Consider the following 20,612-nt stretch of genomic DNA (forward strand, 5'->3'; position numbering starts at 1 on the left):
TGTAATAACTGTTATTGACTGTATGTTTGTTTATTCCATGTGTAACTCTGTGTTGTTGTATGTGTCGAATTGCTATGCTTTATCTTGGCCAGGTCGCAGTTGCAAATGAGAACTTGTTCTCAACTAGCCTACCTGGTTAACTAAAGGTGAAATAATTTTTTTTTTTTTTTATCATAATCACTTTCTCTGAACAATTGTATTAATATATAAGTCAATTTCAAAACATTTTGAGCATATAATATAGTTCAGTATGTATTATTTTATAGTATTTTTTGCTCATCTTAATCAAGGGTGCCAATAATTTAGGACCTGACTGGAGATTAACACACACACACACACACACACACACACACACAGTGTAACAATGAACAGAAGAGATGAAGTCATCAAATTATGAACTTCTGAAATCTATTTCAGTAAAAAAGGTGTTTAACTAAGATGCCAAACATTCTCTGAGGAGAGAATATCTGTTAGAAAACATCCTCCCAAGACTCAATAAACATGTAATCGTTCTGCTAAAACACACGTGTTAATGTGTGATGAGATGAAAGCGGTACATTTTTCTGCAATGTGCAAATTGAGAAGACATGCAAAAAACACATTTACAAGCCCCTCAAGCCCTGACACTTCCCTATTCGCTGCTTGCGATAATAAACTTCAGAAATAGCTGCTCCAGACTTGGAACATAGCACCATCTTGTATCTGTAAGAGCATGAGGCATTGACTTGTGATCTCTCACACTCACCACATCCATACACCACCACCACCAACATAATCTTTAATGGAAGGGGGGAGGATGGGAGATATGTATAAAAAAAAAAACATCAAATGCTGTTCATGCTGGCAATGTTGACTGTTGGGTTCTGAGTAACAAAATGCATAGGCTCTGGATTGCTGCAGGAGTGTGGACAATCCTGCCGATCTGGTTGGAAATGTAACTCCTTGCCTGATGTTTGCAGTACTGTAAATTATAATATTTAGCAGTCAGCACCCTGCTAAAGGCTCAGGGTTTTCTGACTTAATGGAATCGCACTTTCAAATTAATTGCAGTACATGCATTTGATTTGTCCTAATGCAATGTAAGGCGGGGTCAGGGGTGGAGGAATGAACCAGTTATACCCTCACAATGAGAAAAAAAACAATTATGTAAATAATCCCACAATTAAGTAGTAGGCTAATTACATGACAGTCAGTAGAATTATATCAAATAAATTTGACTCGTTTTTGGATACTCAGTTGGACAACTGATGTCAAATCAACTGGCTTTACTGTGCAAAGCAAAAACATTCACAGGAGACAAGCTCCCTCTAGTGGGTCAGTGGACAACATTATTTCATAATACTGGCGATATGTAAAAGATTTGTATTAAAAGCGACCATGTACAATACAACATATTGCTTTACATATTTTTTTAATTACATTTTACATGTTGTTCTTGCATTGGTAAACCAACATAATGTCTCTCTTTCAAAGAAATGCATTCTTTATAAAATAAAAAACATGAGAAAAAAAATGCATATTAAAAGTGCATATACGTCATAAACAAAACATACAAATAAATTAACATAAAAGGTTTGATGCAGTCTCATGCACTTTCCCAAACTTATTTCATCATCAAATATTTCCCTGGACTCGTTTTGAACTACTTCCAGAAGACTCCTACTGTACAGATAACCACTAAGATAGCGTTATTGTAGTATTGTAGAAACGTGGGCTGCTGCCTGGTACTATTAGGTAGTCAGTATCTACAGTCCAGTGTGTCAATCAAGGAGAGAAGAATTAATCAAATTCCATATGACTGATTAATGACGTGGTCTTTATACTATCTAATTAGCTACCACTATGTCAGATGTCCTAGACCAGGGCTCTCCAACCCTGTTCCTGGAGAGCTACCATCTTGTAGGTTTTCCCTCCAACCCTCATCTAGCACACCTGATTCTAATAATTAGCTGGTTGATAAGCTGAATCGGGTTGCAACTGGGGTTGAAGCAGAAACCTACATGGAGGTTAGCTCTCCAGGAACAGGGTTGGAGAGCCCTGCCCTAGACACATATTTACTCTAGTAGTCTATGCCACAACAGGTGTCTTTATGGCAACTACAACAAGACCAAAAGTGTTCTTTAAAAAAATGGAAAACACTCCCATTGCTTAATAATGACATTCATCCATTAACTGACATGCCTTTCATACCTAAATCTAACAGTCAACCAGTTCATAGAAAAGTGAAATGAGAGCAGAGAGCACAGGCAACATGAGATGACTGAGCTAAAGATGGAGTCAGTCTGTAGTTTCTGTAGTGTTAATAATAAAGTCCTTGCTGGTGAACAAGAGGGCAAGGAGAAGACTGATAACCTGCTCTTTAAAAAGAGAGCACCCTTTGAACACGTACTCCAGCATAGTGAAAAACATATATTGACACAATGAACATGAATGTAAAAAAAAAAAAAGGTAGAGAAAACAATCTTAAAACAATCATAAGACTAAATCCATTTAGTGTAAACTTAAGTTAGAAAACAACAAGACAAATACAAAATGTTCAGCATCTTAAAGATTTTGGGTTACATCCGTTTCGCAATGTGGTAACATTCTCGCATGTAAAAAAAATAAAAAATAAAAAAATTTTTTTTTTAAAAAGTGTAATGAAACCCTAAAACATACATGTGCAATTAAAGCAATGGAAGTCACTAACCATGCTCTCCATTGCTGGCATTTGGAAGATAGGATATATTGTACATTTACTCTCTGGTTCACATAGCAACAATCTATTGCATAGTTAAGGACATGCATGCATTAGAGTTATCATGCAATACTGCTTTCCACAGTGTTGAAATGGTTGTTTCCATCGATTGACAACACAGTGGCACAACCATATACTTAAAAGCCAAAAAGGATAATATTGTTGCAGGCAGCTGATTTCTCTGTGAAAGCTGATTTCACTAATAAAATATATATTCAAAGATGAGGATGGGCCATAAAATAAAGCTTTTCATCACCTAAACGTTGAGAATATTTTTTATGGCCATTTTGTGAAAGATGTGAGAGATGTGGTTAAATGTATTCGTAACATGGCAACAGGGGAATGTAACCAAACAGGTTTGGAACCCGGGTCATCAGTGAGACTCAAGATAATGATAAACTAGAGATTAGGCCAAGACATTAAATCTGGAAGTCAACACAAGCCTTCAGAAGGGTAAACTACAACGCAGGATCATGGAGTTAGCCAGCTAACTTGCAGAAATATTCCGATATCTTTCTACAAAATAAAAAGTTACGTTTGAAATGGGTACGCTCTAGTTGATTTAATTAACCATAAAATCAATAGTTATTTCTGGTTGCTTATCAAAGTTAGCTGGCTAACTCATTGATTCTGCTTTGTAGTATACCCATCAGGTCAAGGCAAAGTAATTCAGTGAACTAGCGCTGCTATTCGTTCAAAAGCCCACCATTTCAACAGTGTTTGTAGCAGCAGCTCACTTAATGACAGCGTAGCCATGGGCAACAATAACAAGTAACAGGTTGTCAACTGTTGCTGAACCCTTACAGAATCATTAATATGTTAATAGTTCATATGTAACAGTGGGGGTTTCACTTTCAGACAGACTGTAGCTATAGGCAGCAAAATGTCTGCAGTGGGGTTTAATATTAAACTTGGTGCAGTAGATTAGCAATATCAAATCTCAAGACCCTGGAGAAACTGGGTCTCTTACATTGTCAGCAAGCGAAATATGAAATATGACAAAATATGTTAAATGCCATTTCAGTAGAAGGGTATCTGAAGATTTCAATATGTTACAACCAGACCAGCAAAAATGTTTACCCTGGTATTTTGAATCATAATTAAAGTTATCATATAAGGTAAGGCTGATGAACAGTCTTGAGAACGATTGCATGCACAGTTGAGAACTATTGCACTGAAAGGCTTGGGCATGGTAGATTACCAAATGGGTTACAGCAAGACACAGGGAGAGTTCAGTAACAGGTCAAAGCTACAGCTAGAAAAGCTTTGCAGATATGGGGCTGGCACCAGATCTGACTTAAATGACTCTTCAAACTATCATTCAACTAAGGAGAACATCCCTTGCAGGGCCTGACAGTTGTACAGTTATGTAGGTATGCTTCAAGTAAACAGCAAAGAATAGCAAAACGTTCAGTGCAGTGTGCGTTATTTAGATTGAATTGACTTAATCCGAAGAACGGACAAAGGCAAATATGCACAAATGTTCAACTTAAATGAGCGGTTATGGATTTTATCAGTACTATACAGCAGCCTCTGGCTGCTTTTCCATACATGGCAGAAATGTTAATCTCTCATGAGGTACCACAGGTTGAGAGGTGCTACCAGGACTGGTAACACATAGATCAGGGGTAGGCAACTAGATTCAGCCGGGGATGGTTGGGGGGGGGGGGGGGGGGGACATAATTAGAATAATTTGTACACTGCAAATTGACCACAACTAAGCCCAAAAAACAGATTGTATTTGAGAACAATCATTTCATATCTTGACTACATTGAGACACGATCAAGTCTCTTTTTATTTTTTTGTCAAGAAAATACTTCCTAAACTAAACACTTTTTTTTGACCAAAAACTTAATTCCCAAAATATATACATATATTTGTTTATACTAAAAACCTTGGGTAGTCCCACAACCCCCCCCAAAAAAAATCACTTCCTGTCCGGTTTCGCGCCACAGGACGCCTGTTGCCGACCCCTGACATAGATAGTTTTTTTATATTTCAGAACCTCAGCATTTTAAATATTTCAAACAGTGCCAGTATTGCCCTTTGAACAGCACCAGGTGTAGAAAATGAGTAATATTTTAGACTACTCCACAAACTATCTTAAGACTAGTGTACACTTACAGCCTTAAATGTCAAGTCCTAGACCCGCTACTTTAGTTTCACGTGACCGTTTTAAACCAAGTAAAAGTAATACATAAAAAATTGACAGTAATAGACTTTTTGTTTACTAAGTTACTGTATAGCGTTGTTCTGGAGAAAAATATTCCATACTGTATTTATAAAGTGCTATCTTAAAACATTCCTATTCAGTTTTGCGTACAGTAGTAGACCAATAACATACTTTGCCAAAGGCAATGATTTGGTTCCATGACAGGATAGAAAGGCGCTTTTGATCATTTACATCTTGCTTATGAAAAGAAAAATACAAGTACATATATATATTATATACTCTCTCAATCTATATATATTTATATCTTAGGCACATGGAAAAAAAATTGCTGCGTACATAAAACAATGAGACTGCTATCGATATATGATGTCATTGAGGCTTCTGTGTTGGGCGTGCAGAAGATTGCATGCTGGCAGAAAGCTTTCTGGAGGACGCCTGCTTCTCAAGAGGCTTTTTGCCATTGGGGGGAGAATTAAGACTGGATTCAGAAGTGGAAGACTTGGATTTGCCTATAACAGGTAACAGAGAGTGTCTGACTGGGGTGGAGGGCTTGGAGGACTCCTTTACCTCAGTGACAACCTCATTCACATGATGCTCTGAGGCATTGGCCGACCCATCCCCCTCCTGAACGCTCAGCCTGGCTGTCCTCTCAGAGGCCTTCTTGGCCAGGATACTGGTTTTACCCAGATCAGCCGACCGGCGGGACTCTCTCTGGCGCAGGGCGTTCTTGAAGAACGACAGGCCCTTGTCCTCTGACTTGCTGCTGTGCCTAGGGTCCCTGTAGGAAACGCTGGGGGAGCGCAGGCTGGTGACAGAGGAGCTGCTGATGGAACTCCGCAAAAACCTCCTCTCTGGACGGACCCCCTCCGCAGCAGTCTTGGTGGGGGTCCTGGCTGCAGCGTTGCTGCCCCAGCGTGGTCTATCAACCAGAGGGCTTACCAACCCCGAGTCCCGACTGCAGCTCCTCTCCAGCAGCTTCTTCCGACCAGAGATTGTCTTCTCAAGGCCAGAGGAACTCTTCTTTACAGTGGGGGAGGGGGAAGCGGAGGACTGCGGCGTGGAGATGCGCTGCTTGCGCTGGGGGGTTCCAGCTGCCGAGTCAGGACCCTTGGAAGACAAAGACTCTTTCTTTTTGGACGGGGTCCTGGTGGGCGTAGCGGTGCCGCTGCTGGTGGTCTTGTCTTTAGAGTTGGTCACCTTGGGGCCCTTCACCACAGGGCTGGAAGACATTTGGGATGTAGAGGATTTGGGGGTGGAGGACGAACACTGGCGCTTCTTGGAGTTTTTCTCTGGCTCAGACTTCATGGAACTCTTTTTGGACGCAGCGCTCTCTAACTTCGGGGCAGATCCGGCGGTGCTGCTCTTGCGTTTCTGCTCTTTCGACAGGGGGGCTTGTGCATTTTGGTCCAGGGCTGTTATCTGGTTGTTGTTGTCCGTCAGGTCACTCTTGGAGCTCTTCTTATCGGCCGGCGTGGGGGCCCTGCAGTAGACTTCGTCTAGGATCCTCCTGCCATGGTCCTGGTCGGTGCTGTTCCCCTCCATCATGGCCAAGGGGGCCCTGCCACCAGGGTAGCGCTCGTGCCGGCTGTAGCTACCGAAGCAAGACGTGGATACCTTGTCATCACAGGCCTCTCCCCTCTCTCCTATCCTCTCCAAAGGGGGAGAGGAACGTGAGTCCAGGGAGAAGCGTGAGGGGGAGTTAGACCTCATATGGAGCTTGGCAGACAGGGACCAGGAGGGCTTCATGCTGTTATCACTGAAGGCCAGAGGACTGGCAATGGATGACCTGGAAGACAAGCTCTGACGCTGGATGCTCCGAACAAAGGGACGGGTCGAAAATCCACCTAAATAGATACAAATAAACGAGTTTACACTAATGCACTAGACTCAATGAAAGGATCATTTAATGCCCCTTTTTCTCAACTGGGCATAGTAACAGATCCTGTAAGGTTAGAAATAATTAGCTTAAGGAGGGAGAGAGGAGGGCAAAAGAGCTGAAGATGGAGAAAGAAGACAGAGAAACTCAGTGTATCTCACCGTCATCTTCGCTGCGGTCCCCTGTGGTGAACTCCACCGACTCGCCCAGGGAGGCCAGAGAGGTGCGTCTGGAGGAGGCCCCGGAAGCCAGGCTGGCCGGCCTGCTGCCTTGGAGACGGTTCACCCAGTGGTCACACAGAGATGAGCTGGTGGAGCCTGGCACAGATAGACACGACAATCTACCCCTCAGGTCTCTCAAAGATAACCAAGATGTTGATGCTACTGTCCAACTAAGAGTGTTAAGTGACAGTTTTAATGTCACTTAATGGCATTTCTCCTGTAGAACCACGTAATACACCATCTTAACGAAACATTAGTGTCAGGAAAATCCCACACTCCAAGTCACCACTGACCTGCTACGGAGCTATTGGCGGACCAGGAGGGGATCGTGTTCCTCCTCTGGTAGAACAAGATGTAGGCCGTCTGCTGACACACATCATCATCAGCGACGGGCTGGACCTCACTGTCGTCAAAGCAGTACCACTGGCCGTCAACAGAGTTCTTACAGTAAGCTGGGAGGTTCGAAGAACAAGAGATTTAGGGTGATGATGAAGAAACTGTTAGAATGTAGTGTTATTTTCCTATCCATCTACCTCCAGTCGGTGACTACTACCTCCTTACTGCTAAACCACCGGTCTTACCTGTGTAGTGGCCTCCATGCATGTTTCCGTGGTGATTGCAGACGGCGTACAGGTCGTACAGGTAGTCGTCAGGGTTACGCCCCAGGCCGTAGGGTCGTCTCCATGGTGACCAGTGAGAGGGCAGGCTCCAGCTGCTCTGGGACCTCTTCACCATGTGAGGAGCCATGTCCATGCCAAGCAGAGGGAACCGCACCATGTTCTGCATCTTCACCCTCCTGTCAGCCTCCTACAGGACACAGCAGTAAACACAGTATCCAGTCAACTGAACTGGCGCTACACCCGCCTCTTAGACAGTGACTGAACATGGACAAGACAGAACAAGCAACACTGACTGAAGGCAAACCAAGAATAGGAACCAGTCGGGCCGCCCAAAGAATGAGAAACTACCGTTACTAAAACAAGACAGGAATTATTGGACACAATTCTCAGTGGGGGAATTGGAGGGGGTGCTGAATGCTATGTTGCTGCTGCAGTACCTGTCTGAACCTCTTGAGGTGCAGAATGAGCACATCAGGCAGGGTCCAAAGGCTGAGCTTGATGTGGCCTTGCTGCAGCTGCTTGCAGTGGGGGCAGCGCCAGGCATCATCCGGGGCCAGCTGGAACAGAGACAGCCCACCCATGCGCGCACACACACACACACACACACACACACACACACACACACACACACACACATCAAGGAAAAGCTCCCCACCTCAGTGCTTTTAAATCAGTCTAACTCACAGAGGGAGTTCCGGACTACTCTACTCCATGTTTTCACAGCACCCTCATTTCTGTGACCAGTGCCAGTTCTTAAACTGACCACCTCCAGCCTCTGCTAACCACAGTCTATATTCAGAATCTATCTGGTGTCCTTCCAGACAGAGAGAAGCCATTATAAAAATGCTGTATTTCAAAGCTAGCATTAGGGGCAGAATATCCAGCACCCTCAGCATTTCAACCAAATGAAAGGCTATTGGATATTCAGCTGTGGAATAATAAACAAACCCTCTGGTAAGAAGAGAATGTTCCTTTTTCCAAGTCACTTTTCTTGTTTAAATACATACAACAGCATACAAATGCATCGACAGACATTGTGTGTGGCCTTGTGATACCAACACAATGTGTGTGCATGTGGCCTTGTGGTTTCAGCACAATGTGTGTGTGTGTGTGTGGTCTTGTGGTACCAGCACAATGTGTGTGTGTGTGTGTGTGTGTGTGTGTGTGTGTGTGTGTGTGTGTGTGTGTGTACGTGTGGTCTTATGGTACCAGCACAATGTGTGTGTGTGTGTGTGTGTGTGTGTGTGTGTGTACGTGTGTGGTCTTGTGATACCAACACAATGTGTGTGTGTGTGGTCTTGTGATACCAACACAATGCGTGTGTGGCCTTGTGGTACCAACAATGTGTGTGCGCTCCAGTGTTACCTGCTCCTCTTTGGTGTAGAGCTGGAGGCACTGAGCGAGGGTGCAGGCCTGGGGCTGATGGTGTTGCTCTCTGTGCAGATATACACTCTCAGCATCAGGGATGTACTCTTCCTCAGTGAGCCCAAACAGACTGCATGGAAGGGGAATCACAGTCAGCCAATCAATCACTCAACACACTGCCTCCTATCCTAACAAGCAATACTAAATCTGACACTTCCCAATAAGTGGGTATTGCTTAGGTAGTTTAATACTTAAGGATTTCATTCCTTTATGTTATCCTGTCTCCAAATGTCTAAAGGCACCCGCATGCTTCCCAGCCGACACAGTTCCTAAGAGTTTGTGCATATATTATGATGGCATTATGTGACGTTTCTGTTCGTTTTGGAGTTCGGTAAGGGTTTTTTCGGCTGTTCGGGCACATTAGCCGAACTGAGCCGAAGTCGGTAGGCGAAGTCTACATCCCTTCGCCGGTGATTGGTCAGCAGTAGGGATTCTTCAATAGAGCCTTTGTCATTCAACGAGAGACGGCTTGTTTTCATGCACATTTTTTTATTCAGAAATAAATACTGCACCAGACATCTTAGTTAAATGTAAAATTGCGCGACTATGAACTCCTCTGCAAAAAGGTCAAAATTAATGACAGATTTCTTGAGTTATCTTCGATTCATTCTGACTATTTTGTGGAAGTTTATACTAGCTACGGCGTCTCAAAATGGACAAACAGTACTATTGCCGTTTTTTCATATTTATCAAGCCAAGTTATTTTAAGAGAGTATGCAAGCACACTCGTTCGGTTTGCCAAGCTGAGTTCGGGAAGGCGCCCGCCGAACTGAGCATGCAGACTTTTGCATTAAAAAAGCAAAAACAAACATCAAAGTGCCTCGTCTGCTATACTCTCTCGCCCCTGTCTTTAAACAAACAATCTATTTTATTGAATATTTGGTAGCTTTAAGTGATGGGCATTTGAAATTATTTCCCTATTCGAAAATCCGGATAGTCAAAATGCATACATTTTAAAGAAAAACGTAACATGCAACAATTTCAAAGATTTTACAACATTATAGTTCATATAAGGAAATCAGTCCATTTAAATAAATTCATTAGGCCCTAATCTATAATTTCACATGACTGGGCAGGGGCACAGCCAAGGGTGGACCTAGGAGGGCATAGACCCACCCACTTGGGAGCCAGGCCCAGCCAATCAGAATGAGTTTGTCCCCGACAAAAGGGCTTTACTAAAGACAAATATTCCTTAGTTTCATCAGCTGTCCAGGTGGCTGGTCTCAGATGATCCAGCAGGTGAAAAAGCCGTATGTGGAGGTCCCGGGCTGGCATGGTTACACGTGGTCTATTGTTGTGAGGCCAGTTGGTCATACTGCCAAATTCTCTAAAACAACGATGGATGCGGCTTATAGCGGAGAAATTAACATTAAACTCTCTGGTAACAGCTCTGGGGGACATTCCTGCAGTCAGTATGCCAATTGCACACTCCCTCAAAACTTGAGACATCTGTGGCGTTGTCTTGTGTGACAAAACTGCAAAGTTTAGAGTGGTCTTTTATTTTCCCCGGCACAAGGTGCACCTGTGTAATGATCACACTGTGCACAACATTTGAGAGAAATAAGCTTTTTGTGCATATAGAACATTTCTGGGATCTTTCATTTGAGCTCATTAAACATGGGACCAACAATTTACATATATTTTTCCCCCAAAAGTTATGAGGTCCAAAATGTACCGCTTTGTAGGAATGACCCAGCTAATTTAGTTAGCCAGCTAGCGAGACTAATTATGCCAGCAGTGCCCCCCAAGTCCTTGTCTACAACAACTCCATTCAAATTAAACAACAGCCTACCTGTTGGTTGATCATTGTAGCCTACTTACAATTAGCTAACTTAATTTCCTTAAATTGTAATTCCATTTTGCATTGATTAGAAATCTCCAACTTCACTTGGTACACATGGAGCCTTTGATGGTAGTGCGGCTTTGATTGACCGACAATAACAAGCTACACTCGTGAAAAGTTTGTAGGCACCGGTACGCCTTTTTTTAAATGGAGCGCACTCATAAAAACTCATTAAAAACTGTTGTTTTATTAAAATGTCTAATGTCATGGTCTATGCTTGTATGTAGCAATGTCACAGATAGATAGGCTATGCCTATTTTAATGAAAAGGCTGTCTGAAATGTAATTATCTATCTATGTATGTATATATTAAAAAAAAAAAATTAAATGAATACCCTCGCAAGTAATCGAATACTAACATCCGTTTGGATATTCTAATAACCGTCCCCATCCCTAGTGGCTTTATGGGGATAATTTATGGTCCTGTATTTCCCTGCAGGATAAATCTCACCACAAACGGACAGAAACATGGCGTTTATCAAAGAGATGCAGAGCACCAGCAATATTGTTATGCAGCGTTCACTCACTAATCCTTGGTCTCTTTGTCCCACTCCACCACTATCTTGACGTGCGGCGGTCCCCCTTGGCCACAGGACTTGTACGCTCTGCCAAGGAAAGATTATGTTGAGGAAAAACGAGAATAAGCCAGTTTCACAACTTAAAACACATATCAAACAACAAGCTGTATTCCTCTTATCTTCAAAACACTAGAAATCTAAGTGAATTGGATTTACATTACCAGTGTGGCTGTCTTTTTGCCTGCTGTACACATATCTATCCAGCTTTTTAGTGTGTGTACTGTGTGACAAACTCCCATTCTATTCAACAAACTTCCATTCTATTCAATTGAATCAGAGTGTGAAGCAGTGTGTGAAGAAACAGATACCAAAACATGTAAAGGCACGCCATTTAACTGTTCTGGTGACATCAGAGCATCTGATCTGGCATTCAAGTGTGATTAGAGGATTACAAGGAGGCAGTGAACTGTAAACAACATTGTGAATTGGTATGAGGAGGTGGTGTTTCAGTAGGAAGAAAACATTTTGAAAAAAGGGGAGATACTACCTGAACACAAATTATAATTTTCTGGTGAGAAACATTTTGCTATGTGCCCTACTGAACATGACCCTGGTTGAGCGCTACAGTTGAATGATAATATAAAATATGCCATTTAGCAGACACTTTTATCCAAATCGACTTAACGTCATGCGTGCACACATTTTTTTACATACAGATGTGCTTTCTCATTTTGATCACTCTGTTGTCGCAGAGAATTTTCATGCACAACAGGAAATGCAAACTTATTGCATTCGAGGTTTAATGAAAAATGTATCAATCCCTACAAAAATGTTCATTAATTAAAATCCACATAATATAGAAAGTGGTCAAATGAAGATATCACATCTGTATTGGTGGTCCCGGGAATCGAACACACTATCCTGGAGTTGCAAGCGCCATGCTCCACCAACTGAGCTACAGAGGACCAGGAATAACAAGGAGACTGACCTTTCCACTGTTGGGTGACAGAGAGGCTGCTCCTCTTGGGGTAGGAGGTACGTGATGCCAACCACACCAACCACTCGTAGGCTGAAGGGCCCCACCTGCAGATAATACCAGGACTTTAGTTACTCACTATCCCTATTCCCACCACCTGACTGCTACGTATAGACATGTTGCCACGGCTGTGCTTTTCAAACCAGACCAACAGCATTCTATCCAATGAGGCAACTTAAACGTTGAACATGCCATTAAATGGGAATCAACTGTTAATTTATTTAGAGTCTAAGACATTGAAGGATAGGGGGTGCTAAGCCAACATACTGACTCAACTCCAGCCACTTTAATAATGGGAATTGATGGAAATGTATGTAAAAATGTATCACTAGCCACTTTAAAACAATGCCACTTAATATAATGTTTACATACCCTACATTACTCATCTCATATGTATATACTGTACTCTATATCATCTACTGCATCTTGACATCTTTATGTAATACATGTATCACTAGCCACTTTAAACTATGCCACTTTATGTTTATATACCCTACATTACTCATCTCATATGTATATACTGTACTCTATACCATCTACTGCATCTTGCCTATGCCGTTCTGTACCATCACTCATTCATATATCTTTATGTACATATTCTTTATCCCTTTACACTTGTGTGTATAAGGTAGTAGTTGTGGAATTGTTAGGTTAGATTACTTGTTGGTTATTACTGCATTGTCGGAACTAGAAGCACAAGCATTTCGCTACACTCGCATTAACATCTGCTAACCATGTGTATGTGACAAATAAAATTTGATTTGATATGGAATTGTTTTAAGATGGTCATACTATGGATCATTTAGCTACTTGATTTTTAATTTTAGGATCCTTAGGTACAAAAAATATATTTGATAAAATATTGATTTTGGCCTTTACTACTAAAGCCATAGAAATACATTGAATAACACATTCAAGAATGGCAAAAAGGACAGTCAAAAAATAAATCAGAAGAAACAAGGTTTTGAAGTGTCTGTTCTAAATCTAGGACTTAAAAAAAAACAGGAAATATACACTACCGTTCAAAAGTTTGGGGTCACTTAGAAATGTCCTTGTTTTTGAAAGAAAACCACATTTTTGGTCCATTACAATAACATCAAATTGATCAGAAATACTGTGTAGACATTGTTAATGTTGTAAATGACTATTGTAGCTGGAAACGGCATATTTTTTTATGGAATATCTACATAGGCCCATTATCAGCAACCATCACTCCTGTGTTCCAATGGTACGTTGTGTTAGCTAAGATAGGAAAAAAGTGTTATGGACAGACAAATCTACGTTTGAGGTCTTCGGATCACAAAGAACATTCGTGACACGCAGAAAAGATGCTGGAGGAGTGCTTGACGCCATCTGTCAAGCATGGTGGAGGCAACGTGATGGTCTGGGGGTGATTTGGTGATGGTAAAGTGGGAGATTTGTACAGGGTAAAAGGGATCTTGAAGAAGGAAGGCTATCACTCCATTTAGCAACGCCATGCCATACCCTGTGGACGGCACTTAATTGGAGCCAATTTCCTCCTACAACAGGACAATGACCCAAAGCACAGCTCCAAACTATGCTAGAACTACGCACAATTGGCCTAGCGTCGTCTGGGTTAGGGAGGGTTTGGCCGGTAGGGATATCCTTGTCTCATCGCGCACTAGCGACTCCTGTGGCGGGCCGGGCGCAGTGAGACACTTGTGGGGGTCATAGAGCAAAACGGAGTTTGTGGGAGTCTTAACTTTGCATAGAGTGGTCATAATAGTTTCTAGGTCAAACTGTTCAGATGCTACTGACGTTTTCGTGAGAAGAACGATTTTTGCGATGTCTCATGGTCTGACAAACACCGCTCTGGCTCTGCCGCCTTTAACCACAGATGCGGAAGTGCGACACTGGAGGATGCAGTGGATTGAGAGGCATCCAATGCAAAAAAACATCTCTCGCTTAAACTGACGGATTTTTATGGATTGTTTTGTTATTTATCGACTCTAGGGGGTTAAATGCAGCAAACGACAGTGCCTACTAGTGAAAGCCTGCACAGGTTGTAATTCAGACTCTTTTGCCATATCATAATTTTTTTAGTTGACCTGCATTCTGTGGGGTTGTGTTTCCATTCACTATCCTCCACCCACCTGAATGTAAACTCCTGGCCTGAGCAGGTGATGCATCTTCTCCAGGATCTCCTTCTGCAGGATATCCCAGGTCACAGTGCGATCCATGTACAGTACAAATGGAAGACCAAACCTGGAATAGCGGGAATGATATTCTCCTGTTAACAGACTCCAAGTATACCTTAATATAACAAATATCACATGACCTGCATGGTGTAACGGTTTCAGAGGACAGTGGAAAACACTGGGCTGTAGTACCCATAGAAATGCAACATTGCAGTCATTATTATTAATATTACATCTCTATAGTACCTCCTCCCTTGGTGACCGGTGCAGGCTCGGTTACAGATCAGCAGGACCATCTTGTCGGCCCCTGTGTTCTTATTGGCCGACGGAGTGGCAGGATTCACAGCTCCTTGCATGAAAGACGAAGTCCTGCTCATCTCACTCCCAAACTTTAAGTTGTTCTGGTTCAGGTTGGCAAGGAGACTCCCTGGATTTCAAATCCCAATCGGTCATTGATACTCAGTCAATACTTCAATATACATTTTACAAAATGCATGACAAGTACACTACCAAAAAAACGTTACTTGAGAAATGCCCAAAACGTATTGAATAATGTGATATCAACAGTAGATGAATAGTGAAGAGGTACCTCTCTTGGTTCGAATGTTCTCTAGTCTGAAGGTCTCAGGCGTCTCAAAGGCAAAAATGGAATCACTCTCCTGAATGATATCGAGATCGTCGTCGTCATCACAGAAAGAGCGGTGGAAACCATCGTAGTACATCTCCGTCAAAACAAACTGAATCAGAGGCAAGCGGAGAAGGCCAAAACAAATCAATATGCTGCTGCCATTTAGTCAACACTGAAACCTTTTATTCAGATACGATGGTGAAACAGATTAGAGTTAGGCCATGCCCATTTCAGTGAATGAATTGCAGAACATAAATAAACGACATCAACATTCTCTACAGTGTATAGGCCTACCTCTTCTGCAAATACAGAACAATGGTAAATATGGAAGGCTACACACTATGACTGAAAACCCCCTCCCTTTCTCCTGGAGTTCTTCTCCTATCCCTCAATCTTGACAACTTTTCTTATTCAGACCAGGATTTCACACACAATAGTGTTCTGCTTAATGTAATCCAATGACAGCACTGTATGAACGTTTCAGCCACATCAAACCCAAGGCATCAGTTCTGTTGTTCTTGGATACAATGGGCTGTTCCAGTGATCCCTTCATCCTGATTAAAGAGGCTATGATGCACTAGCCTAATACTACTTACGACAACACTGTAAAGCAGCTATTAATACTGAAATGGGCACACCTGTTGGTACAATCAGTCTAGTACCCAGGGATGAATCATTAAAGGAAAAAGTAGGGTAGTCCTTTACTGTTCTTTTCAGATAACATTCCTTTGAAATCCTTAGTAGCTAGGTAGCACCAGAACATAAAGCAATCAAGTTAACTTCTGTGTGTATGTAACCTAGTAAGACAGAGCTGAGGCTGCTAGGGATAAGAGAGCAGGAAGGGAGCAGCACCTGGTCCAGGGGGATCTTGGTCTCACGTGACACAGCATCTCGGAGTCTGGACACGGTGCTGTTCAGGGGCACGGCCACTCCGATCCTCATACAGTGAGAGTACTTCCCCTGGTAGACCACTGTCACATACAGAGGCCTGGGAAGAGAGAGGAAACATGGGAATGACAGGGATCAAATATTGGCACCATATAAGGAATTACAAAACACCAGATAAAAACCACTGACAAAGGCCAGGAAATAACAGAACGGACAAACTCAACTTTCGGCAAATTAAACACAATTATGTCCAATAATCAACCTCCTAGGAGAGTACACGTTTCCACCTCCTCTAATGCTGCTGCTACAACACTGTCTGGAGACTGCTAATTTGTAATCTGTGAGAGCACTGAGCAGGATTCCTCTGGTGAATGTGTGGATCAGTGCTACTCTAAGCTGACACTAAGAACTCAGCCAGCAGGCACAGCAACGCAGCTCTTTCAGGAGTTCAGTTTGAGATGCCCCACATTCTGGAGAACACTCATTTTTAAGATGGTTGCCATTTCTGAGTTTCTCTGTCATTTGAACTTCAGTTATGCGGGATCTGTCTTCACATCAGCTCAACTATAGCCAGAAACAGTGGCATAACAGGCTTAGCAGAACATTTTTATTCAGAGAAATGAACTAGATGCTTCAGACTAGTGATAACTGATAACCCAAAGTTGAGTAACAGGATTGTGTTTCTGGGAGGAGATGGAAGAAGTAGTAGTGAAGGCAGAGCGGTGAGCCACTGAGCCTTGGGCTGGAGGACCATTATTCTGTCATCAATCAGATGACAGCTGGAGGACTAATGGGACATCATTTGCCACTGCGTATCTCCTAATTTCACCTCATTCTTCCCATCTTTAATAATGCATGGACAGCAATGAATTTAGTGGCTTAAAAAATAATCTGCATCGAACAGGCGCTCTCTCCTTGATGTGACAGTACAACGCCATTGTAAAAATAGCATCACTGTATCATGAGGACAAAAAAGGCCATGTATGTCCCAGGTACCTCCGTTTTGGAGCATTATGAATCCTCATCTGAGTGAGCATAAAGGTGGTTTTGACTGCTGGGCACAAATAATGAAACTCAAAATACTTAAAACTATGACAGAGAAGAATCCAACATATTTCTAAAAAGTCATAGGCCTAAATCTTCATGTCAGATTTAAAAGTAAGTCCATTTCCCTTTTTTACTTTAGCCATTTAGTGTTTTCTGGGCATGTAGCCCTTAAATTGACTTTAGAAATAGAATAGTCCCATAATTACTGGCTTGGTTTGGTCTGCAGATATATGCCATTTTGGAGATTTTGGCCCCAAACGACATTCCTTCTTATTTACTTTGCTTCCGCATCCCTGGGAAATTGAAATGAACCACAGTCTCAAGATGTACATTTCAACCCTTTTCAACAGTCTTGTTCCTCCCATCAGACCCAATGATGGAACACAGCAGAGGTGTGTACTCACCTTGTGTGAGGTAAGAGGATGGGCAGGGAGATGCAAAGGAAAGGATCAAAGGTGTTGCTCTGTTTTTGGCAATGCGGGCAGGTGAGCGACGACCTGTTGGTAAGAAAGGGAACTAACTGTCTCAGAAGTCGTCATGAGGAATAAACAGAATGGAGAACATAAAACTCCTCAGGGGTAAGCATCAAATAAGACCTACCTGTACTGGGCCTGAAATAGCTCTTGCACAAATGAACCGGTTGAGAGCGGAAGAGAAGGCCCCTCCAGGCCCCCATCATCCTCTTCCACTGGTGGCTAATAGGACAAAAGAGTGGATGAGCTCTTACTGCATATTAGACAATTTAGGATATTGAGGCTGTATTCTATTCACTAGGTAAATGAGCATCCAAAGCAGTCTGAAAGACATCGAAAGGATAAGAGACCAAAATACAAACAAAACTGCCTGTGACGCTGCAGTTCCTCTGACTTATCCTCAAGGAACTATGAGCGTTTGACAAGGCAGACTAATCAACAATGCTCTGTGGGGTCTATTCAGGTCACGTCTCTCACTCTGCATGTCTAAAGTCTTCTTCACGCTTTGGTTCAGCTGGCGCCTAAAGGCGATCCGAACGAATGTGCTCGCATACTCCCTTAAAAGACCTTTGCTTGAAAAACGAGAAAGTGACAATAGTACCGTTTGTCCATCTTAAGACACCATAGCAAGTATAAACTTCCTCAACATAGTCAGAATTCATCTAAGATCACTCAAGAAATCTGTCATTAATTTTTACGTTTTTGCAGAGGAGATCTAAGTCGCACAATTTTACTTTAAGTGAACAAAATTTGGATGAAGACGATTTGTGATGACAAACTCTACATTGAATAATCCCTACTGTTGACCAATCACCAACAAAGGAGCGTAGACTTCGGCTACACATTTTGGCTTTCCTCGAGATATGTCAGCACGAACAGCTGAAAAATCATTGCCTAAGAACAAAACAAAGAAAATATCACCATAATATATGCACGAACTGTTCCAAACTGTTTCAGATGGGAAGCAATCCAGGAAGGGGACACAGAACACCATCACTTCCTGTTCATTCTCCCACAGGAGATGAATCCGTCAGCACACCGTAAAGTAGGGAAGTGAGCTCTCTCTCCTAATTTGTTTGTTCCAGTGCTCTGGAAGATTGATGCCTGATAAGGGGCTCTGCGTTCAGAAATGGGTTAGGTCGGTAAATCTGCCCTGTAGGATGCCAGGCCCTTACCCTCGCTCAAATGTTATTCCGTTTGGAATGTCTGAATGAGTCTTCAAAGGACATCACAATTAGCCAGCCACCTCCTGTCACCTCATCCACTCAGACTGCTGACTCACCTCAGGTACAGCTCCATTCACTGCTAGCTCGAGGTCACATCACTAACTGTCTCGTTGTGCTAACCTAGCCACTACCACCGTTCCTGAAGTTGCATTAGTAGGCCCTAACTCTATGATGCGCAAACAAAAGTTTACCTTAATGGAAGGCCTGTTATTGGGATGGTTGTTGAGGTCTTCATGTACCCTGTCCAGAAGCCAGAGCAGAAACTCCTGGGCGTCATGCTGAGCATTGCCTTTATACTGCAAAGCGCTCTTTGAGACGGCATTCTGCAACAAACAGCACAAGCAATACTGCTTGAAAATTCTGGTGATAGCCTAGTCTCAGAAGTATGATGTAGCCTAAATGTATTTGACCATTTCAAAGATGTGTAGTATAGGCCGATTCAGCGGACCAAATGCAGTCCTGTGAGAGAAGCAGTCTTGCTTTATGATACATTGTACCAACTTACTTTGAACTCCCTGCTGTGCTGTGGGGTGTATTCAAATGTCCACAGGGCCCGGACCAGTCCAGACAGCTGCTCTGTCACCTCACCTCTGTCATGAGGGCCCTTCCTCCCCAAATGCACACCGTTTGTCTTCGGTTTCTCCTTCTCCTCATCCGTTTCCTCGACTCCCCGGTATTGTTCCAGTGCCAAATACTCAGCAAAGAGTTCAGTGTTACTCAGGCACTGGAGGATGGCATTCATGAAACAAGTGTTACCATGGTTTTTGAGACCAGACACTCCAGGGACCTTCTCTCCGAGGAAACGGTCACTATCATCCAAAGCTGGTGAATTTTTGCCTCCAGTTTTGAATAATGTGAAACCCCCATCGTCTTTGTCACCTTCAATAGCATGCCCATCTGATCCAAAATGGGACAAGGTTGACAGGGTCCTGAGGACTCTGCCCATAAAACTACCCACAGAGCGCACAGAGCCTCGTCTGAAGAGTTTCTTGCTGAAGCTACCAGATTTCTTCTCTTTAGTCATGGCTTTACTAGACATGATTGCCTGACTTGTTGGGCACCCCCTCATGCAATAAATGTCCAAATACAATATTTCCTGTGAGGAATGAGCTGAGCTAGCAAGCAAACTAACTTTCAGCTGTCTCGTGCTACATCTTAATTGGGAAGTCAAGTCACATCTCAACCCATCAACTAGCTAGTAAGCTACCGTTAGCTTGCTGGGATATATTTCCCATACTAGGGGTAACGTTATAGTATTGACTACCATTAAATACGAGTCAACACATTTTCAAAGACAAGTGTTATGTTGATCTAATTGGATAGCTAACCTTAGCGTGTCAGCTAACACAAGAACAGCAACTATCCATAGCTAGCTAGTTAGCTAAATTGGCTCGCTAGCTTGTAAACTATCCATTAATCAATTTTAAGTGATTCGATTTAGTAAAATACACAAATTACAATAAGCTGTCGGAATGTATTTGTATATGCTAAACAAGTCAGCTTATTCGCTGACGTTCATGCAAATCGTTTCTTGTAGCTAGCTGATTGTTTTTATAGTTAGCATTTGCACATTAGCTGCTAGCCACTGCATAAATGAGTCCCTTGCGCAGAAGTGTCCTTCCATCCCATCCGAAAATAAAAATGTAGTTACCAAGCAGAGACGTTTAATTCCGTGTCCTTGGTTAATTTGAGTGGGACTGTAAAATGTCCTATGCTTTCCAAGCTGAAGTGTTTTCCGAAAT

At 42.5% G+C, this 20,612-nt stretch overlaps 1 protein-coding gene across 1 annotated transcript; it reads right to left on the reverse strand.

Moving 5' to 3' along the window:
• Positions 1-1,333: 1,333 nt before the first annotated feature.
• Positions 1,334-20,025, reverse strand: LOC120034561 (ubiquitin carboxyl-terminal hydrolase 31-like). Its single transcript, XM_038981160.1, has 16 exons — positions 19,376-20,025; positions 19,062-19,193; positions 17,772-17,866; positions 17,576-17,668; positions 16,089-16,224; positions 15,198-15,345; positions 14,855-15,035; positions 14,564-14,675; positions 12,402-12,496; positions 11,423-11,500; positions 8,994-9,123; positions 8,066-8,185; positions 7,590-7,815; positions 7,302-7,460; positions 6,949-7,104; positions 1,334-6,755 (listed from the first exon to the last, which is right to left on the reverse strand). Exons 1-16 carry the CDS (start codon positions 19,937-19,939, stop codon positions 5,281-5,283), a joined length of 3,900 nt encoding a protein of 1,299 aa, XP_038837088.1. The 5' UTR covers positions 19,940-20,025; the 3' UTR covers positions 1,334-5,280.
• Positions 20,026-20,612: the final 587 nt, after the last annotated feature.

The sequence above is a fragment of the Salvelinus namaycush genome, chromosome 41, assembly GCF_016432855.1.
Source record: "Salvelinus namaycush isolate Seneca chromosome 41, SaNama_1.0, whole genome shotgun sequence".
Taxonomy (NCBI): domain Eukaryota; kingdom Metazoa; phylum Chordata; class Actinopteri; order Salmoniformes; family Salmonidae; genus Salvelinus; species Salvelinus namaycush.

Bases quoted from the DNA above. Each gene is read 5' to 3' on its own strand.
- LOC120034561 (XM_038981160.1), bottom strand. From the start codon at position 19,939: ATGAGGGGGTGCCCAACAAGTCAGGCAATCATGTCTAGTAAAGCCATG. The intron at 17,867-19,061 runs GTAAACTTTTGT...TTGTCCTATTAG, and splicing joins ATAACAGGCCTTCCATTAAG to CCACCAGTGGAAGAGGATGA. The intron at 6,756-6,948 runs GTGAGATACACT...GTATCTATTTAG, and splicing joins GGACCGCAGCGAAGATGACG to GTGGATTTTCGACCCGTCCC.